A 27,826-nucleotide genomic window follows, 5' to 3' on the forward strand; every position below is an offset into this window, starting at 1 on the left:
ATTGCCCAGTCACTTTTCATGAGATGCATAACTATATATATATGATTGATAGATAAATAAACATGTATAGGAAATTTTATGCGCACCTATGACTGTTATTATATGCCCTCAATAAGTTTCAGAAGGTTAAGCCTTTTTCAGGCCTCTGAAACAGTATTTTAGTTTTCTTATTAATGGTAATTTGACTATTATTGTTCTGTTGTTTTTCTGTCTGCTTACACACATCTTCTTGCTCAAATTTTAAATGTAACTAGAACTCTTGAGTGATTTCTGTATAATTTGTAGTATGTTCCACTGTTCTGAACTATCTAAGCTGCCAAAAACAGTTTAATAGGCTCACAATAAGAAGTATTTCTTACTGGATGAGCAGAGGGGAAGGATTGGTTAGAAATGGAGGAAACAACTTTCCTAACATCAGCTCTCTGTGGTGAAAAAGACAAGTCAAAAGGTTTGCTTTCACCTGCTTTAAATTTAGCTTGTTTTTCTACAAAATATAAGTTTATATATTTAATAAATCTGTCAATTCATAAAAATATTAATTCTGCATTCATAACAGAAGTAAGTGAATCCACAAGTTTGAGACTGTAATTAACCCTAACCCTAACCCATTACAACAGTGGTGGTATTCAAATTTTTTTCCTACCAGTTCTGTGGGCAAGGCTTGGTGGGGTGTCATGTGACTGACTGAGTGTGGCCAATTTGATGTCACTCATGGCCACGCCCACTTAGTCACATGACACACACCCCAAAGCCACACCCACAGAACTGGGTAGAAATTTTTTTTGAACTTACAGCTATCGTTAATTTGGGCCATTACCTAGGAGCATATTGTTGGATAGACTATATCTACCAACTGCTCCTTTGGTGCACAATAAAGCAAGATTTCCTGGTGCCCTATTTCCCATGTAAAAAAAAGCATTCAAACCAGTGGTGGGATTCAAGTAATTTAACAACCAGTTCTCTGCCCTAATGATTTCTTCCAACAACCAGTTTGCCAAACTGCTCAGAAAGTTAGCAACCGGTTCTCCCGAAGTGGTGTGAAATGGCTGAATCCCACCACTGATTCAAACTGGAATAACCAACACACCTTTTGTGACTGTCCGTCTTACCAGTCACAATATTGTTTTCATTGGCTCTGGAAAATCTGGGGCCCTTTTGATACATATAGCAATGATTTAAATTTTATGTGTTCCTCGGGTTTCTGTTTCTGCTTTTGCTGAATGTCATTATTTATTTATTTATTTATTTATTTCGTATTTTTATACCGCCCTTCTCCGAAGACTCAGTGTCATTAGTGTCATTATTCCATTTTTTTTTCACAACATGCAGAATTTTGCTGTCCAAAAAATACCTTTCTCTCTTCTATTGAAACTGGAAATTGGATGGGATTTGGGAACAAACATAATCCTTCACACAAATGCTATACATGCACAGACAGAATATTTTACAAGGTTCAGTGCAATATCTATTGGCTATCCAGTCTACTTTAGTCTTACAATAATTTCTATCCTGATTTTTACTGTTTTGTGAAATGTATAGAAGTTAATGAAAATTGCATCCCTAGCACTAAATTGGGAACTTTAAAAGCATACTAGTGAAAAGCTCCATAAAGCAGGAAATGCACTGGCAAGGCGGTGAACAGCAGCAACAGCTACCATACAGTACTAAATTTATTTACTCCTATGGCATATAACAATTTGGGAACAGAACATCTGGCACCTCAAATTAAAACATTTTAAAATTAGGTCTTAACGAGCAGAAATAAAAACCAACAAATTGACTTTTTTTTACATACAGTACTTTTCTAGTAAGGCATAGTGTAAATCAGCTATATAACAAGAGGCAATAAAACAGATTTATTTACTACACTTCCTGTTACCAGTGATCAAGCAGAATATGGAAATTAATCTCTTATTCCAAACACACATTAGGCAACTCATAATGCAATTACCTACAGAAGCATTATGCAGAAAGTAGTATGCTAATATAGACTTCTGTGTAAGCAAGCTGCAAAGGAAGTTGGAAAAATCCACCTTTTCCCTGGAAATACAGGGCGGGGGGCAGAAGTCTCCAAGCAGGGAAAATAATATTCAAAATGTTATTGCAACATGGTATTGCAATAAATCACACAAATTAATTCCAAAATATTAATTTGTCCAAAACAAGATTAAATTACAAATGAAATGTAAATTGAAATAACAGTAGAAATCACACTGGATGTAAGACTGAAAAATCAAGAAGGCTATCAAGGATTTCTTTTCCCCCAATATGGGATTGTCAATCCATTGTCTTCTGCTCCCTTCATAGATATTATAGACTATTCCATTTCTTTGGCATACTCTGAATGCACACACATTCAAGTTAAACTTCAGAGATCCTAAATTTCTAGCTTTCATGAACCAACAGACTAAGTACTAAAACATTACAATTCATAATGCATCTCTTATGAAGAGATAGTATTTATGTCCTAAATGTTTTTAAAAAATGATAAATTCACATGAAAAGAAAATTACTATTAATTATGAAAATCTATTAAGGATTTATTTTGTGTCTAATATAACAAATGTGCCAATAATCGGAATTATAGTCATTTAGAAGACTCAACGTTTTCATCCTTTTATTATACATACTTATTTCTGCCTGTCATTAACATTTAATGGTTAATATCATCCATCCCATCCAATGAGATGGCTGGATGGAGTCACTGAAGCAGTTGGCGTGAGCTTAAATGGACTCTGGGGATAGTGGAGGATAGGAAGGCCTGGAGGAACATTGTCCATGGGGTTGCAATGGGTCAGACACAACTTTGCGACTAACAACAACAATCATCCATCCCTAAATTGTGAGCCTTTGTTCCCAGATTTTGTAATAGTTGTTGAGTTTTCTTTTCTTTTTTTCTCTGTGTTTCTACTATTGCTGTTCTGCTAGGAAATATTAATTTTGATGACATCTTTTTTCTTATTGGTGCATGTTAAAGAATCATTTTTTCCCCCTTAAATAGACTTCCTATATTTGTAATTAGCTATGTACTGGTCTGAAAGCTAAATGTTAACTAACATTTTTCAGTCTATTAAAAATAATTTTAACAAGTTTATATTTTATGGGTACATATTATTCAAAAATGATTTGGACATCATGTGAGCAATTCTCTGCTACTCATTAAATCATGCAGAATTATTTTTAAGCTCCCATGCAAGTTTGAAAGAAATATCTGGTTGTGGCTTTTTTAGGAATTGTATCCTTAAAATTCATACGATTTTTAAATCTAAACCTGGAAAAAAAATCAGACTGCTCTAATAAATGCGGGAAGGTGTTGAACTGGCACTTGTTTGAAGTTCAGTGCCCTTCTAGATCATTTCCAAAACATGTTTATCACTATGATTATCATGCAGGCTATTCCTGAATATTGTTTCCCCCTATCTATTTACAAAGAATGGATCCAATTAGTTTTGAAGCCAATCTGTTCACAGAAATAAATACTAGTACTTACTAGTGCAAGCTACCTCTGACGGATCAAAGTCAGACCGGTAGTATCCGTTGCGACAAGTGCAGATGGCAGCAGCTTCTGATGTGGAGCGACTGTTGGGAGGACATTGTGTGCAGACTCCTGTTCCTTGATGAGCTTTGAACATCCCTGCTGGGCAAGCTACAAGAGGACAGAGAAGACATTTTTTTTTTAATCAAGATTATATAGCACAAAAAAAGATTCAACTTGCTTTGATATGTTATTAAAAATAATGACATTATCATAGTTTTAATATAGCATTTACCGTATATACTCGAGTATAAGCCGAGTTTTTCAGCACATTTTTTGTGCTGAAAAACGTCCCCTCGGCTTATACTCGGGTCTATACGGCTTATACTCGAGGTGTTTTTTTAAGCCTCGGCTTATACTCGAGTATACGGCTTATACTCGAGTTTTTTTCTTTTTCACATTTTACCGGACTGAAGCCCTGCCGGTGCAGTGAGAGGGCGGGCGGGGAGCCGCCAGCCTTCTCAGCTGAGGGAGGAGGGTTTCAACCGTAGGTGCCTCATTTCCACCTCTTATACTCGAGTCCCCAGTTTACCCCAGTTTTTGGGGTAAAATTGGGGACCTCGGCTTATACTCGGATCGGCTTATATTCGAGTATATACGGTACTTCTCTAATTTTAATAAAATTCATGAGAAAATGTCTTGAAATCAGGCAAAGATTGCTACCAGTAATGTATGGATAACTAATCTATAAAAGTCTTTGGATTGACTTTGTTGCTTATGCACTTTGCTTCTAAACTATATAATAACTACACTTGTCTGTTAAACCTAATAAAGACAAAGGACAATAATCAGGATAAATCATCAACTGCCATTATACAGCATTTATAACATCTTTATAGTTAAACACTGTTAAATTATAAAAGCCCTACTGTATTAATTAAATGCTTAGAAAAATATTAAGGTTTTATCTGGTTGGTTGTTGAAAAGACTTTAAAATAGACCCCCGACAAATCTTTGTAGGAAAGGAATTCCATGGGATTTCTATTGAAGTATCCTTTCTCTTTTGACCTCTAAATTCATCTAATTTGGTAGAGGCATTTGTAGAAGACTTGGATGAGCACATGCATTCTAGATCAGATTAATGTTTAGGATATCTTTTTTCACAGCTTTTCAACTAACTGAAACAATTAGTTGACTTTGTTTTGAAAAAATTGACTTTGTGTTGAACCCAGAATGAAATTGTTGCTATTGCAGTTGGTAAAGAATGGGCACTGAATATGGTCATGCTGGTATGTTTTGACCAGCAATCTAATTGCCATATTTTAAAATCATTGCCAAAATTCACAACTTTTTGATACATATTTTATTAAAGAGTCTGAAAGTCTCTGAAAGTAGGAGACAGAAAACACTATATTTGCAGCAATTCCAAAGTAATAGGAATTGGTTCTGAGTCTCCTTAGTGCTAAGGTATTCTGTTATATGTTGTTTTAACAGTGAAATGGGTGGCATGTAAATTTAAAAAGTAAATGCGGGTGAATAGCAATCTGAGGGGAAACATTTTATTGGGAATTTTTGCATTTATAATGTTGAATCGGAAATGTTATCTGATCAATTTTTAACATGGAAATTCAGGATTGTAGACAAGACGGACAAGTGGAAAACAAAATCCAGAAGGAAGTGACAAACACCCTCTCTGCCAAAAATCGCATATATCCTTACAATCAGTAGGGATTAAACTCAGTTCAAGAATATATTTAATTTTTAATAGTATAATGTACAATTCTTCAAAACCCAGTACAATTCTCATTCAATTTATTATTGTACCATTCTGCCAACTGACTTGACCAACAATAATTCCTAAGGGAAGTTATTCATTGTAAGCATACTGAAGCTATCTAGACAGACCTTTCTGTCCAAGGAATTCTAATAATATGTTATGATGGAAATCCTGACCAGGTCTTGGAGACTATCAAGATTTGGAAAGGGACTAAAAGGTTGATGCTGAATCCCAGCAAGACTAAACTGCTGTTTATATGGAAATCATCTGGTTTTCTGTATGCTCAGGTGACGACTCTAGATACAGTAGTTCTCTGAGAATCATGAAAACTGCTAGATGAAGGCTGTGCTGATTGTGCCTTTCTTCAGATTCTTCTGGTAGGCCAATTGCAGCCCTCTCTTGACAAAAAGACTGATCAGAGTAATTAATGTCCTGGCCACCTCTTATATAAATCATTACAACGTGCTCTATATGGGGCTGCCTCTGAGGGCTACTCAAAACCAGTAGCAGAAAAAAGTTGCTTTCCACATATAACACTAGTATTATAGGCTTTCCATTAGTTATCACAAATTTCTGTGTGTAATTCAATAGCACTAGCACTTAGACTTATATACTGCTTCACAGAGCTTTACAGCCCTCTCTAATTGGTTTATAGAGTCAGCATATTGCCCCCAACAACCTGGGTCCTCATTTTACTGATCTTGGAAGGTTGAAAGGCTGAGTGAGCCAGTGAGATTTGAACTGCCAGACTGCTGGCAGCCAGCAGTCAGCGGAAGTAGGCTGCAATACCGCATTCTAACCACTGAACCACTACTGCTCATATTCAAAGTGAAAATCAAAGTGTTTGTTTTCACGTACAAAGCCCAATAGTACTTCTAGGATTATTGCTTTGGGTAAAATCTACCCACCTAGTTTACACACCTCATGGGATGATCCTGAAAGTTCACTACATGGGATATTTGTTGGCAAGAACTATAAGCTTCTGTTTGCCAGTAATGGTTTCAATTTTCTGGAACAGCCTTCCCAAGTGAACCTTATGACATTCTCATTTCCCTGTATTTAGGAATGTGTTCAAAATATAGTTTTTAACCCAAGTTTTAAATATTTAATATCAATGGATACACATCATTATATTTTGTTTCATGATATATTAACCTATTTTAGTTTCTATTGTAAATCACCATCAGAGGGCTTAACAGTACAAAAATTAAACAAAGACCTTTCAATAATATCCTACTCCTACTACCCATCCTATTAAAGTAAATCTTCTGTTTGAAGAATTCTAGTAAATGCAAATGGAATTATTCCAGTTTAATGTCTTATGTGCCCACAGCTAGATATGAACGATGTGCAACAGTTTGTATCTTTCACAAACTATCCTAAAACTGTCCCAAAGGTGCTTTTTCAAAATTGGACTTTCTTGTTTTTCCCTTCAAGACATTTCTGAAGAAGCTTCTCGGATAAGAAGTGAAACGTCTTCAGGGAAAAACAAGAAAGTCCAGTTGCTTTTTGAAAAAGCACTTTTAGGACAGCCATAACCTGGTTGACTGAAAATCTCCATAGACATTTACCTTAAAACTGCTATCATTATAATTCTTATTCAGTTTTGATGCAAACATAAATGGTGGCCCTGGCAACTAGTCAAACTAGTGTTATTTCCAAGTTAATCTATGCTTTGTACCAATTTGTTATTATAGTAAAAAAATTTTTTAATATTCATTAATGGTACAATGATACTAGGAAACTCTTGCAGTTTAATCAATAGAATTAGCTGTTTAATCAATAGAATTAGCTATTTGGATTCATTGTAATTTCTCCTTTTTCAGCTTGGTAGCCTTGGAATCAGGCATCTAAGACATTCATGCAAAACTGCTGCTACTGGTACTAGCTGTAAATATTTGTATAGCATGTATATTTTTATATGGCACATTCCTTCAGAAGTTCAGGCCATTATGTTTAGTTGACCCTGCGTAAATGGCCAGCTGTCAAGATTTTAGTAGCATGTCATAACAGTTGCAACCTAAATTCAGCTCTTCTCACACAATTGATTCCATTATAAATGTTAATCTTTTTTATCCAATTGGTAGCTTTGTTATTGGGGCAGAATTTTTTTGTATTTGTTTTTAAACAAACCCACTAGAATTCAATATTCTGAAATGCCTGGCTCTAGTTTTCTAATGCTAAGATAGAAATGTACACAAAACTGAGGCAGCTAGGGTCTCATCTTAATATGATAGGTGTGCTAAAATTAATAGTTGACATGAGTCCAGTGCGAAATTTTTGTTTGGAGTGGGAAGTTTTGAAGCTGAAATAAATAAACAAATCTAAAATAAGTAGATAACTTCACATGGAATCATCTCTTATACTCATAATGAATGATGATATGCCATTAAGAATAGAGACTCTCATAGCCTACTGTAACACATTTCTATTCATTTTGGTAGGCTGTGAGTGTCTGATTTACATAATAACTGAATAATAATATGCTTTACATGCGGAATATCCACATTGTGTGACAATAATCAAGATTCAATTCCTGTCACAAAAGGTAGATAAAGAAATAGGAATAGTGAGAATAGGTAAAAGAATAAGAGAATGAGGCAAGAAACTGTCTGGAGAACTGTCACATTCAACTTTCAGTTGTTCAAAGATCTCTTCTTTGATCATTTTTAACAGTTTCTCACTATTCATATGAAGATGTCTCCATATTCATGAAAGACACCTATAAAATCTTTTGATTATCTCATCCCAAATTGCAAGCATTTCTATAATATCACGTAATATGTGTTCAGCAGAAAGTTAGCAATACATTCATAAATAGAAAACTAGAGCACTGATAATGGTTGGATCTTTGTATATATCTACCAATTCTGCATACTTTGTGACGTTCAATACAAAATGCCAATGATGGACAGAATTGCTTACTCCAACTACTATGGAAGATGCCTAGCCCAAAGCTGAATTAGTTGTATTTTCTTTTCTCCCACATATCTTTCTTTACATATCATTTACAATATGAAAGGAAACAGGTGGATCAAAGTTGCTGTAAGGTAGCAGCTCTGAAGTTTACAGTCTAGACTGCATATATAATTGAATTGAATTGAATAATTGAATTGAATTGAATAAGAGAAAAATATTGAAATATCTCATTGAGTTGAGATCACTAGCTGAAGTGATATATAAGTAGAAAGGCAGTTATCAAAAAATTAGACCTCTCTCAAAATAGGATATCAGAAAAAAAAGTTTTGAGAAGAGAAAAAAATGGACTTATTTTTGAAAATATTACCTTCAGAATCCCAAGTGATTCAAATACTGCAGCTATTAACTAAAATAACAAAAAGAATTCTTAAGTTTCTACCAGCTGGAATTACATATTCTGGGTTCAACTTTTCTTACCATCCTTTTATTTCTTAGTGTTTCTGAGAGTGATTTATAGGTAAAAAACAAACAAACACAGAGCCAAATGAAACATTCCTAAAGGATGGTTTCAGTCAAACAGGATAACTGAGTGGCAACATAAAATAGATACCCTAATTATAAATTTCCTGGTTGGTCACTAGGGAAATTCATTTATTTATATAGGTGTTTTTGTTTCTTTGCTGTCTATCTGAATTTGTGCAGCTGGATTTTGGTTGGGTGTCTCTGTTACTACTCCTAATCTATAAAATTTATTTATCAAATTTAAAGACCACTCATTTCATTCACAAAATAAGTCTGTGTTTATAGCCTGCTAATTTTTTCATATTTTACATTTTATGATTTTAAATCCTTGAGCCTTTAAAGTATTTTCAATGATAACAAACTGAAAGATAATTTTATAAATCCATTTATGCATTTGGTCTATACAGTGTTATGGATTTGATTCTAAAAGGTACTTGGGAGAGTATTGAGGTACAGACATAACACCTGTTTTTCACTGTCAATCAGTTGCATTTTTTCTTGCACTAATATAAATATAAATATTAGCATACTTGGTTAGTTCTTACTTGTTTCCTGTAAATCCATAACTGCTATATTTTTGTTTATGACATATCTGAAGAAGCAAAGGGAGGCACAGACATTTGAAAAGGAGGATAAACTGGAGGAAAAACAGGACACACTGCCTAATTTTCCTGGCATTTGTGACAAAAATTACCATAAAGAAGTCCTCCTACAAGCACTTAGGGCTACTTGTAAATGAAATTATTTTTCCCAGCAGCAGGAAGATAGATTTTTCAATCACAGAAATATACTAGAGCCAGTAAGGAGGCGAAAGCATTCAGCATGTAGCTGATTAAGGTACAGAAAATCCAGACAGTAGCTCCTGGAGGTACTGATCAAGGTCATAGAGCAGAGCTTGTTAACTTGTAGTTAGCACTTATTTGGGAGATGCTGTACAGCACAGAAAAGCTGCACAGGAAAAGATTACCTGTGATACTCAAAGATACTGGACAATCTTCAATTGTAAGGCTAAGTCTGCCAAAGGGAGTACATAATGACAAAAAAGAGGATCTGTCTTCCTTTTCCTAGACATCTGGTAGCCGTACCCCTATTCATTTCCCTCTGTTACTAATGCACAAGACTATGTGGGATTCTTGGTGCTCTCTGAGCTTGTTTTCTTGCAGACATTTCACTACCCAAACTAGGTAACAACATCATTTCAACCCAGAGCTACAAATATTCTCCTTTATTGCACAGGACTATCCAGACCAACATCCAATTAAAGAGAGAATCGATAAAATATAGACGCATAAATCTCATCATAAAAGTTTGTAAAAGGGAGAAGTCAGAGACATAGTGGGGGAAACCTCACCAACTGACCTACTAACAAATTGAAGTTTTGCAACTGGCTGATTTTATGAAAATGTTCATGCTTTGTTCTCAGCAGGGGTGAAATTTAAAAATTTTCCCTACCGGTTCTGTGGGTGTGGCTTGGTGATCAGATGACTGGGTAGGCGTGGCCAATAACAATAAATAATAAAAATAATAAAGTATACAAAACAATAAGAGGTACCAAAAACCAACTTTCACACTTTACACACAACACAACACAACACAACTGACTCACACACAATGTAAAAGCAGCTGCACTTCACCCAAAATGGCCCCTGCAACAAGCAGGAACCTCACACTTTCACACTTTACACACACACAACACAACTGACTCACACACACACAAAATGCCACATACAGCTTTTTGAGATTTTGTGTGTTTGTGTAGTTAGAGTGAAACACTACAGAAACACACAAAATCTCAGAAAGCTCCACAAATATTTTATTTTATTATTTTTATTTATTTTTCTAGATCAGGGGTCTCCAACTTTAGTAGCTTTAGGTTTGTGGACTTCAACTCCCAGAGTTCCTTATTCAGCAAAGCAGGAGGTCAAAGCAGGCTGTAATCAGTAGCCAAAGTAGTTGCCAGCCCGAAAGGAGCAGTATGCAGTAATTATAGGTAAGTTGAGGAAGGGGCATTGGGTGGGCATCGGTGGGGGCTCTTGTAAGTGGGGGCTGTTAAAAAGTGATTTGAATAGCCTGCTAGGATCAGGAAACTCCTCTGGGATCGCCAGAGGAAAATTTTTTTTAAAGTCAGCTCCTCTGATGATCTCAGCTGAAATTCCCTCATAGTAGCCCAGAACCTCTTAAAATAATTGTTTTAACATGTAGAAAACATGTTTTTTAAGGTTCTGGTGAGGAGGAACTCAGCTGGGATGGCCAGAGGAGCCTTTTAAAGCCCCCCCCACTTTTCCCCCCCTTTGGCTGAAGAGGTTTTTCTAAAAAAAACTTTTAAAGTGTTCTGATGATCTCTGCTCAGCCCGGCGATCATCAGAGGGTTTTTTGTTTTTTTTTACTTTTAAAAGCATGTTTTCGGCTGAAGAAAATCTTTTAAAAGTTTAAAAAAAAAAACTCTGCTGATGGTGCGGCCCAGCAGAGGCAGGGGGGCGGGGCCAGGGATTTTTGCTATGGGTCCTCCGAACCAGCAGCTGCCATCACTACCTAATCGGGTGAGCCGGTACAAACCGGGAGCATTTCACCCTTGGTTCTCAACATTCTAAATGTTCCACAATTCAAAGTGTTCCCAAAACAATCTGTTTCTTCCTTCTTTAGTCTTTTTTCCCCAAAATAAGATACCAGAGAGCTTAGAGATAAGATGAGGGAAATTGAGGCTGGTAACCAAGGAGCGGAATCTGGAAATTCAGACTCATTAACATTGAATTCCCTGGGGAATTCCTTGCCATGGAGTACTTAGTGCTCTCTGAGCTTGGTTGATTGGTTGCAGACATTTCTTACTAAGTAATGAATTACCATCCTCATTCATGATTCCACCCTGAGCTACAGTATATATTCTCTTCTATTGGAATTCCTTGCTAGCCTAACACAAATTATACCATTAGGAGGGTTAGGCAGGCCTGATCAATCTGGTTTTGCTCAAGTCATTATTTTTCCAATGTCAAAATAATATTATCTCATAACTCTAAAAAAACCCTCAATATAGTTTTACTTTATGTGCAATTTTACTAATAAACTAGTTTTCCCCTATAAAATCCAGTTGTGCCTATTATTTCCACTTATATGCTATTGTGCCTTCTTCAATAGTGTGTAAACTGTTTTAAGAGACCTGATCTACAAAAATTGGAGAAGTACAGAAAAATATTAAAATGTAATTGCACTTCAATCTGCATGTTGATTTGGAAAGTGCAAATAAAACAAATTTCTCTCCTTATACCTGACTATTGAAATATAATCAAAATGCTGATAACACTCACTTATCCTTTTTCCTTATATTTGGACTATGCATGATTTGAACTAGGGATGGGTTCTAATTTTTTTTACTACCGGTTCTGTGGGCGTGGCTTATTTTGTGGGCGTGGCTTGATGGTCATGTGACAGTGGATGTGGCTTGATGGTCATGTGACTGGGTAGGCGTGGTCAACTCAATGTCACTCACATCAAGGAGTACCTTGCCTGGCCCCTCCCCTCCCAGCCATTCCTTGTCACACCCAGGCTCAACGTATCTATAGTTCTGCAAAAATGTTGTTCACCTTTTTTCAACTTTATTATCTACATACTATAGATCAGGGGTCTCCAAACTTGGGCACTTTAAGACTTGTGGACTTCAACTCCCAGAATTCCTCAGCCTTTGCTGTCTTAAAGTCTTAAAGTAGCCAAGGTTAGAGACCTCTGCTATAGATGCACTTTCATGGACCACTGAAAGGAGGAAATGGCTCACATGCTTTGCCCAAGAGTGTGATAGGCAACGGGTTTTAAGGGGCTGCTAGAAAGAAGTGGGGGGGCAAAGAATTTTGCAAAGCACCAGAAGGCAAAACAAGAAGAAATGGATAGAAACTCAACAAAGAGAGACGCAATCTAAAACTAAGGACAGACTTCCTGACAGTGTGAACCTATATATGTTTCAGTCATAATTTCACATATAAAATAGCCATTATGTAATACAACCTGCATATTGTTCAAAACAGTCATTAGTATTATGGCTGATGTTTGACAGCAAGCCTAAAATCCCCATTCCCTCCCCACTCCAGGGGAAGGTTACTTCAAAATCCCCATTCCCTCCCCACCTCATTAATCTGTTCTGGGAAGGAATCAAACTCCCCCTTCTTCATTTCCAAATAAAATATTACTAGATAATTAAGAAATAATTAAGCTGTCAACAAGGAACCTGCCTGGAATTCCACATTCCTGCCAGCTGCATAAAGGAAACTTTGTAAGCAGAAAACAGCTACCGGTGCTTAGAGGTGAAAGCCGGAAGTTTGGCTCCATTTACAAGCAGGCAGAAAACTCATTCAAGGCAGGATACTTCACAATGGAAATCGCCCAGACCCTTTTAGAAACACAAAGCCGCATGTTGCACAAACCCCAAAACTTCAAAAACTTTGAACTATATAAGAATTCTTCCACTTATCCAATTTGTTGTTCAGCTGACCCAGAAAGGCCGCTTCTAGCTCTATCAATTTAAAGCAACAGCGTTCCCCCCCGCCGCCGCCTTCTTCTTTGCCAAGCTATCTCCTGGCTGAGAAGCGAATCCTGATTTTTTCATTGTAGCTGATCAGTTGGGAGGCTTCTTGGCTTCTCAATTTAAAGCGACGGTGTCTTGCGTTTTTTTTCTCTTCTTTGTCAAGTGAGCCCTGAGTTTTTTTCCTTCCAGCCGATCAGCTGGGAGTCAAGAGGCAGCAATATATTGGGGGTGGGGGCCAGGCAGAATTTTTACTACTGGTTCTCCGAACTACTCAAAATGTTTACTACCAGTTCTTGCGAACTGGGGAGAACCGGTAGCAACCCACCACTGATTTGTACTAATAATGGAGTAAATGGGGATTACACTGATGTTAAATCCTGAAAAAATAGCAAATAGAATGGGTGATTTGAAAACAAAGATAAAAGTTTAGAAGGTAAAGCTAAAATCATTCATCTATTAAGTTTCTACTGAATGAGGTGGTTTATTAACCCACTTTCTAAATATTGAGAAAATATGAGCAAAACAGAATTTCCAAGAAAGTGTGTTCTGTAGCCTAAGATCAATAATGGAAAAGGCCTTCATGTATACCATAGATGTGCCTCTGTAACTCTATGAGTCTTCTTACAAACTTTGTGGTCAGACAGATTTGCAATAGGAAAGGCAATTCCTCATATACAGTAATCACACTTTAAGATCCTTGAAGTTTTAGAGGTCACCTTAAATTACCTATGAAAACCAACCGGTAACAAGTATAGATTTTCAGCTAAAGCATTATGTGGTCCTTGCTACTCGAATCAATTAGTATCAATGTCTTCACATTTTCAATCAATTGCATTTTTCAGAAACTTTCCAATGGAACAACAGAACTGCATCACAATATTGGAATATTGGAATGCAATTAAAAAATGGATATTTGTGGCCAGACTTGACTAAATTCAGAAGCCACAGTTGGTTATGTATTAATTATGCAATACTGCTGCTTACCACAGCTATTACTAGTAAATCCAAAGGCAGAAGTACTAATAGGAAAAGTACACAAACTACTTTTTTTACAGATATCAATTTACATGAATATAACATCCATTGGTACGACTTTGTCTAGCATTTCACAAATTCTTGTCTCCACATGGAATGTGATACCCATAGTGACATTTCTTCCTTAAGAAATATGTTAAGTATCTCATACATCTTTGCAGTGATAGAGATAAAAGAAAGTAATTCTCATCCGTTGCCTGCTCTTCAGGATATGAACCATCTTCTCACACTGAAAGAGGGGAAATTAATAAGAGCAAACTGAGCAATCACTTTGAAGCAATTTCCTTGAGAAAGAGTAGGCCACCTAATCTTTATTGAAATTTTTCAACATCTAATTCAAAACATAGAAAAATATCCTATTCTCCCAATTCTTTCACATAAAGATAGGCAAAAGAATCACAAATGTTTTTCGATAAAAACTCAGTTATCACCACAATGACTGAAAACATTCTTCATGAGGCATTCTAGAGTTCATAGATATCTATTACTTTCTTGATAGCTGATTGTCAGTTTTACCAGCTAGACCAGCAGGAAACACAACAAGATATTGAGATGTTGAGATCTTGTTGAGATGTGCCCGCCGGGTTTCCGTGCATTCCATCAGCCGAGGGCCCAGGGTAGGGGTGGGGGGGTGGCGGTTGTGATTAGAGAAAGTCTAGAGCCGAGGGAGACCACTGTACCTCAGATTGCCGGGTGCGAATCCCTCTTTGTGAGATGGGGCCATAGGTGCCAGATGGGTTTGCTGATCACGTACCTGGCTCCTTGCTGCGTGACAGCTGCCCTGCCCGAGCTCCTGGAGGTGCTGGCCGGGGTGGCAGTTGAGACCCCCAGACTTTTAGTCATGGGGGACTTTAACTTGCCATCGTCCGGCTCGTCATCGACGGCAGCTCGGGAGTTCATGGCTTCCATGACGGCCTTGGACCTGACCCAAGTAATTGATGGCCCTACTCACATTGGGGGTGGCACCCTGGACCTGATTTTTGTCTCTGGTCAGTGGTTGAGAGATCTGGACTTAAAGGAAATAGTCATTGAACCTTTGTCATGGTCAGATCACTCTCTTCTTCGTCTGGACTTTCTGACCGCCATTCACCGCCGCAGGGAGACGGAGCCGACACGTTGGTTCCGTCCCAGGCGCCTGATGGACCGGAGGGTTCGGACGGAGCTTGGGCCATTTCCTGAGGGTCTGGCTCACGGCTCGGCTGAGGAACTTGTTGCGGCCTGGGAGCGGGCGCGGCGGGGCTTAGACCGGGTCGTGCCTTTGCGACCTCTGACCGGCGCGGGTCCCAACCGGCTCCTTGGTTCTCTGAGGAGCTGAGAGGATGAAGCGCGGAGAAGGCGCCTAGAGAGTTCCTGGAGGTCTAGCCGTTCAGAAGCTGATCGGACACTAGTGAAGTCCTATACTAGGGCTTACCTAGTGGCAATGAGGAGGCGGCGTAGCTCGCCTCCTCCCTCATTGCATCGGCAGATAACCGCCCAGCCGCCCTGTTTGGTGACCGCTCCCTCCTACACCAGGGGAGCGGGATGACCCGTTGCAGGGGCGTGCTGAGGAGTTTAACGGTTATCTATCGATAAAATCGTTCAACCGGGATGGTTTGGACCAAGATTGCGGTGATCTGGTGAGGCGGCTGAGGGTGGTCTTGGTGACATTTATGGGATGAGTTTGACCCTGTCGCTCCGAGGACATGGACAGGTTGTTGGGGAGGCTGAATGCCACCACGTGTTTACTGGACCCGTGCCCTCCTGGTTGGTGCTGGCCACGCAGGAGGTGACACGAGGCTGGCTCAGGCGATTCTGGCGCTTCTTTGGTGGAGGTGTCTTTCCGGCCGCCTTGAAAGAGGCGGTGGTGAGGCCCTCCTCAAGAAGCCTTCCTGGACCCGGCTGTTTTAGGTAATTATCGTCCGGTCTCAACCTTCGCTTCACGGCGAAGGTTGTAGAAATATGGTGGCATATCAGTTTCCCTTGCACCTGGATGAAACTGTCTATCTAGACCCGTTCAGTCCGGTTTCCGACCGGTTACAGCACGGAGGCGGCTTTGGTCGCGTTGGTGGATGATCTCTGGAGGGCCAGGGATGAGGTTGTTCCTCTGCCCTGGTCCTATTAGACCTCTCAGCGGCTTTCGATACCATCGACCATGGTATCCTGCTGCGCGGTTAGAGGATTGGGAGTGGGAGGCACCGTTTATCGGTGGTTCTCCTCCTATCTCTCCGACCGATGCATGATCGATGTTGACAGGGGCAGAGGTCGGCCCGGGCGCCTCACTTGTGGGGTGCCGCGGGGATCGATCCTCTCGCCCTTCTGTTCAACATCTATATGAAGCCGCTGGGTGAGATCATCAGTGGGTTCGGTGTGAGGTACCAGCTGTCGCGGATGACACCCAGCTGTACTTTTCACACGGACCACCCCAACGAAGCCATTGAAGTGCTGTCCCGGTGTCTGGAGGCCGTGCGGGTCTGGATGGGGAGAAACAGGCTCAAGCTCAATCCCTCCAAGACAGAGTGGCTGTGGATGCGGCGTCCCGGTACAGTCAGCTAAATCCGCGGCTGACCATCGGTGGCGAGTCATTGGCCCCGATGGAGAGGGTGCGCAACAGCGTCCTCCTGGATGAGCGGCTGTCTCTAGAAGATCATTTGACAGCCGTCTCCAGGAGAGCGTTCTACCAGGTTCGCCTGGTGCGCCAGTTCGCCCTTTCTGGACCGGGAGGCCCTATGCACGGTCACTCACGCCCTCGTGACGTCTCGCCTGGATTACTGCAATGCTCTCTACATGGGGCTCCCTTGAAGGGCATCCGGAGGCTACAGTTAGTCAGAATGCGGCTGCGCGGGTGATAGATGGAGCCCTCGTGGCTCCCGTATAACACCTATCCTGCGCGGTCTGCACTGGCTACCTGTGGCTTTCGGGTGCGCTTCAAGGTTTTGTGACCACCTTTAAAGCGCTCCATGGCATAGGGCGGGTTATCTCTGGGACCGCCTACTGCGACCAGATACCTCTCACCGACCCGTGCGCTCTCACAGAGAGGGACTCCTCAGGGTGCCGTCAGCTAGGCAGTGTCGTCTGGCGACGCCCAGAGGAAGGGCCTTCTCTGTGGGGGCTCCCGCCCTCTGGAACGAACTCCCCCCAGGACTCCGTCAACTTCCGGACATTCGAACCTTCCGTCGCGAGCTCAAGACACATTTATTCATTTGTGCAGGACTGGCTTAGTTTTTTAGATTTTAAATTTAGAGGGGTTTTTAAATTGATTTTAATATCTATATTTTTACTTTTAATTAATTGGGCAGTAGAATAAGTTTTTTAATGATTGTTTTAATTTGTATATTGATGTTTTTATATGCCTGTGAACCGCCCTGAGTCCTTTGGGAGATAGGGCGGTATATAAATTCAAACAATAAATAAATAAATAAATAAATAAAATAAGCTAATTCTACTTTACTGTAAAGCTAAATTAACAAAATCTTGCAAGTCTGAAAGAACAATATGCCCACCATGTCCCTTACAGCCCAAGAAATTATCCAGTTGCAGGCCATGCTGTCTTTTGTCTGATCATTCCCTAGGTAGGATCTCCCAAGGTCTACATTGATGAAGGATTTCTTAGCTTGGAAGTCTATTTTGGACTAAAGTTTCCATAAGCCAGGCTAAAAGGCAGATAGGATTGAATTCCATTATATTCTGTTTTTTAAAGAAGTTCATATCCTTTTTACACCACACCTCTATGCTCATAACACAACAAGAGTTTAGAACTAAGATGACAAATTTTTGCTGCTGTTGTTTCAACTCTTCTGCTCTAGACATAATTTATTCATGTTTATTCATGCACTAATAAGATTCCACAAATTGTTGCAATTGGTGTAGTTGATGCTGCCCTTAAGAACTGCTTAAAAGTTGGAATTGCTTGACAAAACATTTCAATTGTTTAGCAGGTACATATACTTAGACTGTTTCTTGCCAGCATGAAAGCAAAAAATACTAGAACAAACTTGATTCATTTTTTTACTTTAAAATGTAATTTTCACCTGCTGAATTGCAGCTCTTTCTTCTATATCAAGCTACTTAAGGATAAAATATTTATTTGGAAATTAGTTTGATGGAAATACTTTATTTTTAAAAAAGAGCAATATAACTATTGATTGATTCACATTTCTTGTATCTCAGAATATGGAGTGAATGGGAAAAATGTAGCCACCTTATTTAAGAAGAAGAAAAAGAATAGCAATTGGAAATGCAAAGATAAAGTATAAACTATGAGATTGAGACTGTTACAAACTTTTGTAAGCCACTTTAAATCCATTGTGCATATAATTTTCGTATAAATCACTATGACAATCCTCCATTTCAGTGAAAGAGACATTCAGAACTACTGTATGCTAAAGGAGAAGAAATTATATTTATCATTTTATTACTATTGTTATTTGCCTATAACATTTAGGAAATTGGTCTGAAGTGAGATTGAAGAAAGATCCTCCGTTATTAGAGATTACAAGTATTTTTATCCACTCTGCTACACTAGCAGTCACAAACCTGATGAAATTTTCTCACTCGTTACTGCAACTTTGCCATTATCTAACTGAAAGATAACTTAGATGGAGTTGTAGCTATCATCAACCATATCCAAGACTGGTTTTAAAAGACAGGGATTGGGCTAGATTTTGCAGCATGCATATTCACAGTATGTAATTTCAGAGATTATATTCAGCAGATAACAGTCAGGTGATGTTTGGCTGGTGGCTATTTTTGCCAGGGTATTAAAACATGCTCATCTATTGGCATTTCTTCACCTAAACATTCTTGATCTTGTGTGTTATTATTTTACACATTATAAAATCTGATCTAGGAATATTTCTCTTTGATCATACAGAACAAGTATTTATATGGTAAAAGTTAGGGTATCTCCTTACCTAAAGACAAATAATATCTTGTGTGATCTATTATACATTAACAACATGGATAACAACAGAGGACATTGTTCTGTATTAATCAAAGAGAAATATTCCTGGGTCAGATTTTATAATGTGTAAAATAATAACACACAAGATCAATAGAATGTAACAATGCTTATAAATATGATACTTTTGATAAAAGCAAAGGGGAACTTTCAGCTGGACATTCTTCAAAATATTATTTGCTTCCCTCCTTGTACTAAAATCCATCAACTATATTTGTAAATTCCCTATTTTATCAGACATTATTAACTACAGATATTTTTTCGCAAAGGCGTGAATAAATCTAGAAACAAAAAATTAATAAAGGAACCTATTTTTGCATTAAATTGCCATTAGTTAGCTACATCTTTTGTTAGCAGCAAGAGAGGGCTACCAACCAAAACCATTTATTCTGTTTTCCTTCCAATCTTTGAAATTTTTCTTTTATAACAATTCCATTTTATTTTGGCTGCTGTTCTAATAGCAGGAAAGGAACAGTACAATGTAACTAATTGTGCACTGACTGGCTCAGATTATAGCAATCAATGAGGATATTTAGGGCAACCAATTTGTCACTGGTCAGACTATTCTGATCTTGCTTTTCATGTGTCTGTCAGTTCATCTTCAGAAAGACAGATTGAGCTTGCTTATTGTATGTACTGCATACAAGTGCCTTAATTGTCCCTTCAGTATAGGCGTTTACTTTTGCATTAATATGGACAATGTGTAGAGATTTCTTACGTATGAGCATTGAATGTCATCTTTCATTCATATTTAAAGAATTAAACACACAAAAGGAATAATGTTGAAGCCTTATAATCACAGATGGAAAAGACTGGAATAGATCCTGGAGGTCATCGGGATAATGCCCTGCCCATTACTATAGTTTCCCTGACAGATGGCCATCCACCTTCAGTGAAAACACATCCATTGAAAGAATGTTCATCACCTCCAGAGGCATTGCTGGACAATTCTTACTACCAGTATGAGTATAATTTTTACAGTGACCAACAGAAATCTTACTGTCTTGTAATTTTAAATCATTGTTTCTTGGATTATGGAACTACTCTGAGCAACTGTTTATGAGATAACCCTTCAGATCCATTTCATTATATTACATTACATTACAGATCTGAAATGGTATAGGGTTTCCTGTCTGAGCAGGGGGTTGGGCTAGAAGACTCCAAGGTCCTTCCCAACTGTTATTCTGTAATCTATGATCTGAAGGGCAACTCTCATATCTCCTTGGAAGCTTCTCAAGGCTAAATATTCCCTGTCTTCTCTTTTCTGTCATGTCCTTTTATGATCTTACTTGCAGTTCTGGTGACAGGCTTCAGTTTGGTCATGTCTTTTTAAAAATATGGTAAGTTTTGTAGACATCCTGAAGATACAATATCCACTTACTTAAAAAGAAGCAAGCTTCAGTGGTAATAGCTAGGATTGCTCCACATAGCTTGTCACAAAACCACTGGTCAACAGATTAAAAGTATTTGACCTTGGTTAGAAAAAAGAATGTTGAGGGAGAAAAGCAGTGTTTAATTTGCTTAAAGAAGATTCAATTCTCTCTTATCTGCTTAAAGAAGATTCACTAGAATTGGGAGAGGGGTCAGTACTAAGGGCTTTACTATCACCTGTATGTATTCTTTCAGAGTGCAAAAGTAAATGTTCTGAAGAGAAGCTGAGTGTTAAGAAGACTGAGAAAGGTAGCCTTTCTATGGCTTCCTTTTCCCTGACTTTTTAAAATCCCTACCAAGTCCTGGGAAAGTTTTTCAGAGGCCAGAAGACCTTCCTATCTAGCATAAAGTGACCAGATGTCAGCGATGGCAAAGCGGGACACCATTGACAGGGGGGAGGGGGGCACTGTGCATGCGCGCTGAGTCTCGCCACCTGGCTGAAGGACGAGGAGGGCTGCTGCTTCTCGGCTCTTCCAGGCAGGCTCGGCTCTCCTCTCGGCTCTTCCAGGCAGGCTCGGCTCTTCTTGGCTCTCCTCTCGGCTCTTCCAAACAGTGAGCAATCTTGCGCCCCCTTCTCCGCCACTCTCCCTTCTCCGCCTCTTCCTCCTCCTCTTGTGTTGCCGCCTCCCATTTTCAGAATGGGAGTGGGGGGAAAAATCGGGACTCTTTTGAAATGCCGCGGGACGCGGGACAAATTATTAAAAAGCGGGACTGTCCCGCCAAAAGCGGGACGTCTGGTCACTATAATCTAGCACAATAGAATAGGAATGGGGGCACAAGATCTCATCAAACTGGGTGGAAAGGCTTTATGTTGCCAATTCCTCCTTTCAACTTTCATCTCCCATGCCACATCCGTTCCATTCAAGAAAGTTCCTCAATCCTCTAAAGAAACATTTGAGAAACTGCAAAAGAAAATAAGGACTGGACAGTATTTTCCACAAGCTGCCTTCTGAGCGCTAGAGCAAGTTAATTGTAAATATTTTCTCTGGCCTAAAGACCCTAATAAAAGTTTTAATTTGATTGTAAACCATACATTTAATGGTCTACTGCTTTAATGGGAAATTAAGTACAATTTGCTTTGCATTCACACACAAACAAAATTAAGCATCTATAACTACAGTATGCTTGGCCAACCATTCTCTGACTATAAAATCTTTTTGCATAAAAAAAAAATAAAGAATGTTTTGGGAAGCAACATCAATGATCGTGAATCCCAGCATGTCCACATTATTTTTGGAAGCAATCGAATTATATCCGGCTCTTCTAAAGATACGATAAGTGAGGAAGAAAAAAGAAGCTTGTCATCAAGATTTAAACTCTGAAATATGGAAAACAGTGAAATAGGTGACAAAGTGAGAAGGACAGCAGGAGTATAGCAGGGCTCCTTGTCTTTGCCATATGTACCACTTGGTGGCTTATTTAATGGATTGTGCTTGTTTATACTTAAGGACAATTCATCTTAATGATTCATGTCAAAATAAATAATGTGCATTTAGTATTCCTTAATGTATGGGTTTCAGTTAAGCACTTAACTTGACGATTTGCATATTTTGTAGTCTGCATTGTTATTATTACCAATTCTGATAATTATGGAGTCTCTTTTTCCCAGTAGTTCCTGTTGGGTACAAAATCTTTAATGACTTGATACTATTATAAAAGATTCCATGTCCTCAGCATCATCTCCCATTTAATCAACTGTGCTTTCATTCTTTCCAAAGAATAAAGTAGCAAATGTTTGATGTTTAATTACTTTTCATAAAAATAATAATTGCCCAATTAAATATTATAGATAGATAGATAGAATTCTTTATTGTCCAAGTGTGATTGGACACACAAGGAATTTGTCTTTGGTGCATATGCTCTCAGTGAGGAAAAAACTGCCTGATATGAACTAACCATATAGTATTCCTGTAAAACAAGAGCTTTTTTTTTGTAAAACAAAACATACATAATGCAAATAAATGCTTAATTTGGATCTATGTGGCTGCTAAAGCTTCAGATTTTGTATATCTATTAATATCAGGCTATGAAAAAGGAAACCTTTAATCTCTAAAAAATATTATGTAAAGCATCCCTTCTCTATTATATCAATATTACTAATATCCAAAAATTAATTTACAATTTAAAACAACTGTTTGACAAACTATCCAAAATCTTTCATATCTTAGTTTGTTATCATGCAGTAATATCCTGAAACCAACTGTAATGTGAAGGTTACAATTCTTCCCCTAAAATCCCTTGCAAGCAGTGGTGGGATTCAAGTAATTTGAATCCCACCACTGGTGGGTTGTCTCCCACGGGTTGTCTGCCCTAACGATTTCTTCCCACGACCACTTTGCCAAACTGCTCAGAAAGTTAACCGATTCTCCCGAAGTGGTGCAAACTGGCTGAATCCCACCACTGCTTGCAAGCAAACCTTAATAAACATTTATAAAGTCATTGGTAGCCACAGTTAACTCTGTGGCTACCAATGTTAACTGGTAGAAGCTTTTGATCATCTTGAGGCTCTGTGGGAAAAAGGAAGAGGAGCGCATGCAAGACTTGGGCAATCTTGCTATCTCTTTTATATCTCAAAAGGCTTTTTTTAAAGATTAAAATGTAGCATTCCATTTCAAGTTATTAAGAAACGAAATTGTTCTGGGGAAACAGTTTTTGAAGAAGATGCAGCATAACTGCAGAAAAGCTACTTTAATATAATTTTTCATCTTTGTAATAAAGTAACAGTTAAAGTTAGTTAGTTAAATGGTGGAAGGGGGGGAGTAGCAAGAAAACCAAATGGACATTCTCCAAGATAATACCAAAATGATACTGAAAGATATGTCCATTAACAATCCCTGCCCTCCATCCAGCTTAGAAGATATCCAACTAATTACCAGGGAAGAACAGGTGGCTAATATGATATCGTGATGCTCATGATCTCATTGCATTAGATTGCATCACACCAATACATCCAGAGGGAAAAGAAAAGTTTGATGTTGCAAATACATGATTCTCTGTCGTATGTGGAATATCAGAATCATAAACCAAGATAAAACCTGATATTGTCAAAACAGAAATAACAAGAGTGCGCCCTGACATTCTGGGAATCAGCAAGCTGAAATGGACTGGCACAAATCATTTCACATCAGAGGCACATCAGATCTTGTAACAGGGACAAAGAAAACCATAGAAGAAATAGACTGGCCTTTGTTACAGTATTTACAAAAGCTGTCAAAGTCAGTGCTTTGATTAAGCACCCCTTCTTCCAAATCACCAAATGATTCCAATTCAAGTCCAAGCTAAGCCAATCAATATTATAATGATCCAAGTCCTTGAAGTAACCGCAGATGTATGGGAAGCAATACAATTTTACAGTGACTTCTAACACTTTGTGATCTTTTCACTGGGATTAATTATAGAAGATGGCAGTGCTAAAGTTGAAATCTAGACTCATTGCAGTCAGGATCAGAATAGGAAGCATTGGTTGTTCTTTCTGAATGTAATCTGGCAGGTTGATGGTAGTGTATTCATCTTGCCGTTCTTGATCTTTCAGTGATTCCTGACACCATCTTTCACAGTATCTTTCTGTGTTGTCTCAATGGGTTATAAGTGGGAGGCACTTTTCTCCAGTGGTTCTCCTCCTTTTTCTGAGGTTGGTGTCTCGGAGGGGAGGGAGGTCCATTTCTAAATTTCTTAATATCTACATGACTCCACCAGTTGAAGATATCCGTCAACACTGGATTATGTGTCATCGGAATGCTGATCTATTCAGTTATACATCTTTGCCATAGGATGTTCAAATGTTGCTATCAAAGTGCCTTTCCAGTGCCTGGAGTCTGTTTGGCTCTGGATGAGAAGGAACTGGTTTTGGCTTAACCCTGACAAAACTGAGTGGCTTTGGGGTTTAGGAACTTCTGTATCTGCTGGTTTTCTACATTTAATATTGAATGGGGTTACACTCCTCAAATCAAAGGCAGTGTGCAATCTAGTGTCCTGCTAGCCTTGCACCTCCTGTTAGAGGAGCAGCTGGCAGCTCTGGCCAGAAAGGCATTTGCACAAATATATCTTGTGTGCCAGTTGTGCCCATCTCTAGATCAGGAAGCACTGCTCACATTCATCCACAACTTAGCTTCCTCCTGTTTGTGCTATTGCAAACATTCTATACAGAGCTACCCTTGGAAAGCATTTGAAAGTTATAGCTGCTCCATAATATAGTGGCATGGGAACTATTGTGGACACCATAGTATGTCTCTGTAAAACCATTGCTACACAAGCTGCACTGGATCCTAGTAAGCTTCTGGGTGCAATTCCAGGTCCTGATTGTTATCTTTAAAATTTTGCATGGCATAGTTTCAAGTTACTTGCAAGAGTACATCTGTTGTGTCTTGTCCGATCTCACCACAGCCAGGGCCTTCTTATCTGCTTCCGAACACGGAGGAATGTCCTAGTATGCCTCCCAGCCCCAGCCCTGGCTCCATGCCCAGACAGGCTGAAGAGGAGGAAGTCTCTCCTGCTCCCAGCTCTGGCTCCATGCCCAGGCAAACGGAGCAACTAGACCCCTCCCCCTCCTCCACAGCATTTGAGCCTGAGGGAGGTCAATTGCCAACAGCTGCAGACTGGTGTGACCCTCGCGTCAGAAGACTTGATAGACGGAGGCAACAGAAGGAAGGGAGGAGCAGACCTGGATAAGTGCTGAGTCATAGAGCCACACCCCATGGCCTATATAAAGGACCTGCTTTCTGGCATTCTCTGAGTCAGGCAAAGTCTAAACATATCTTGCTGAAGTCACTTGCTGGTCTCCTGCCTGCCCTGAGGACTTTGCTAGGGCTTTGGCAGAGCTGCAGAGGCACGCCTGATTCGGATTTCCCTGACCCGGCCGTCAGCGGAGGAGTGGGACACGACAACATCTCTCTAATACTTTCTGTCCAGGAAGTCTGGCAGAATGAGCATGAATTGGTGAGGCAGTGACATCTAGTGGGTCTTGGAAAGTGCCCATTCTCTGTAATGGCACCTGCCCTTTTAAACAGCCTCACTCTAAGAAATACATCTTTCAGAAGGCTATGAAAACTTGCTATTCCCCCAACCATTGTGAAGGTGATAGTTTCACAGTTGTTACGGATGGAAGTTATTGGAATACTTTAAATTTTTGTCAAGAGGCTTCCATTTGGACTTTTGTTGTTGTATGTTTTGACTATGTCTCTTGTTTTCTGATAAGTTTCACTGAATAGATGAATGGCTAATTAAAATTTAATAAATGATAAAATATAAAATGGCATCTAGATGACTACAAAAAAATTGGCTTCAGTGTACAAACTGAAAAAGAAGTAAGATTAACAGAGTTAAATTTTCATAATAAATCTTTTTCAAACAACCTGAAAGATGATGCTACAGATGGACAACACACACACACACACACACACACACACACACACACACACACACACTTACTGCAAGCAAAGGTGGAGAAGCTCTATTCAATTTGCAGAACCAAAGTAGTTCATTCTAATAATCCTTATTTTTCTGGGATAAAGGAACAGAATAGATGAAGTAGGTCATATTTGAAAAACAGAAGGCTTAAAGATCTCTGGACTGAAATTTGTGATATTATTAAAATAGTACAATATAAAAATACGCAAAAAAAGAGAGACCAGATTAAAGACTAAATTATCTATTAGGCAATTATCAATTATTGAATTAGCTTATTGGGACATCCACAAAAGCCTAGTTCTCTGGAGAAGGCTCTAATGCTGGGAAAGGTGAAAGAAAGAGAAGATGCCCAGCAATAAATGGATGGACTCAGTTACTGTGGCAAAGAGTGCACTGTTCGAAGACCTGAAAGACAAGCCTTGGGAAATGGCTCATAGCAAAAATTTATTGATGTGGTTACTAGAAATAAACAATGACTTGATGGCACATAATCATTCAATCATTCAATCAATCAATCAATCCATCATGATATAATATCTCTGCCCTTCTGTATCCAGCTTCTACATCTGGCACTTGTTATACAATGTATAGTTGAAGTCTGGATTCCATAATCATGTATGTAAGAAAAATGCTAATTCAATAATTGATAATCGCGTAATAGATAATGGAAAAGAAAAGGGAGCTTCAAACATCCAATTTTCCCTTGTCGGTTATATAATATCTTTTGACATTGCAGACCACAGTAGACCATGGATAATTCTTAAAAACAGATTTACTGAGCTATTTCTTCTGCCTAGTGAAGAATTTGAATAATACCAAAAAGTAATAGTTACAATGGAATATGGAGGAATTGGTGCAAGATTGTCAAAGGAGTATGTCCATGTACTACCCCATTATCTTATTCAACTTATAGTACATTATATGCAATTTAAAAAATGCTGAAAAGGAATAGAAGTTGGAACTAAAATTGTTGCAAGAAACATCTACTATATTAAATATCCTGATGGCTGAAGATTTAAGGAACCCTTTGTGCAGGGTGAAAAAGAGTCCAATCACACAAGACAGAATAACAGAGATACCAATGCAGTTTTAGAGACAATCTTGTGCTTCTATGTTTGAGAGAGATTTAAGAAAAAACATAGCAAACTACTATTTGTATTTTAAAAACAGATAAAATATTCTTTGCTGCTTTTTTTTAGTATTTATGCTCTGTTAACATAGCATAGCATGTTTCTCAACACTGTATTTTATCTCCAGGAATATAATATAGGTCATCAAGGGTTTTCTTATAATTTGCTTCCAATAATCATATTTGGATTGGTCTTTTCTATCTTGTATTACAATATCAGGATAATGTAGTAGAGCTAAAAAACATAAAAGCAAAAAAAACCAAAACCCCCATCAGTTTTACATTTCTTTGCTGACTTCTATTAATCATTTGGATTTTTGCGGTTCAGATATGGCAGTTCTTCATATTACACTGCTTCATTAAATTATTTGGAATGTGGATTTGTTGTTTGAACTAAGGTTTCTTAGCATTTCAAATTAGGCTTCTTCTTTTTTTTCCAGATTAGCAACCCTGATTTACCTATGTGTTCCTACAGATAACAGAAATTGCTCTATTTGTTTGTTACTCAATCCCATCTGTCATTCCTTCAAGAAACCAATGCCTTGTAGGTCAGTACTACTTTTATTGTAACACCTATAGTAGCAAGTCTGAATAAGTTTTCTTTTCCCTTTATCTTTGTGTGAACTAGGGAGGGGCTAGTCTGAGATGCTTATTCATGTTCCTTTTTTGGCCTAAGCAGTTTGTAT

The 27,826-nt window shown here is 38.6% G+C and overlaps 1 protein-coding gene across 10 annotated transcripts in view; it reads right to left on the minus strand.

Annotated features, from left to right (window-relative positions):
- Nucleotides 1-27,826, minus strand: part of EPHB1 (EPH receptor B1) — a 454,416-nt gene that overhangs the window by 116,532 nt on the left and 310,058 nt on the right. For all 10 annotated transcript variants that reach the window (XM_058187165.1, XM_058187158.1, XM_058187160.1 and 7 more), the window contains one exon: nucleotides 3,491-3,646. In XM_058187165.1, coding sequence (XP_058043148.1) covers nucleotides 3,491-3,646 — 156 coding nt within the window. The remainder of the gene's footprint in view (nucleotides 1-3,490; nucleotides 3,647-27,826) is intronic.

The sequence above is a fragment of the Ahaetulla prasina genome, chromosome 6 (assembly GCF_028640845.1).
Source record: "Ahaetulla prasina isolate Xishuangbanna chromosome 6, ASM2864084v1, whole genome shotgun sequence".
In the NCBI taxonomy this organism is placed as follows: Eukaryota; Metazoa; Chordata; class Lepidosauria; order Squamata; family Colubridae; genus Ahaetulla; species Ahaetulla prasina.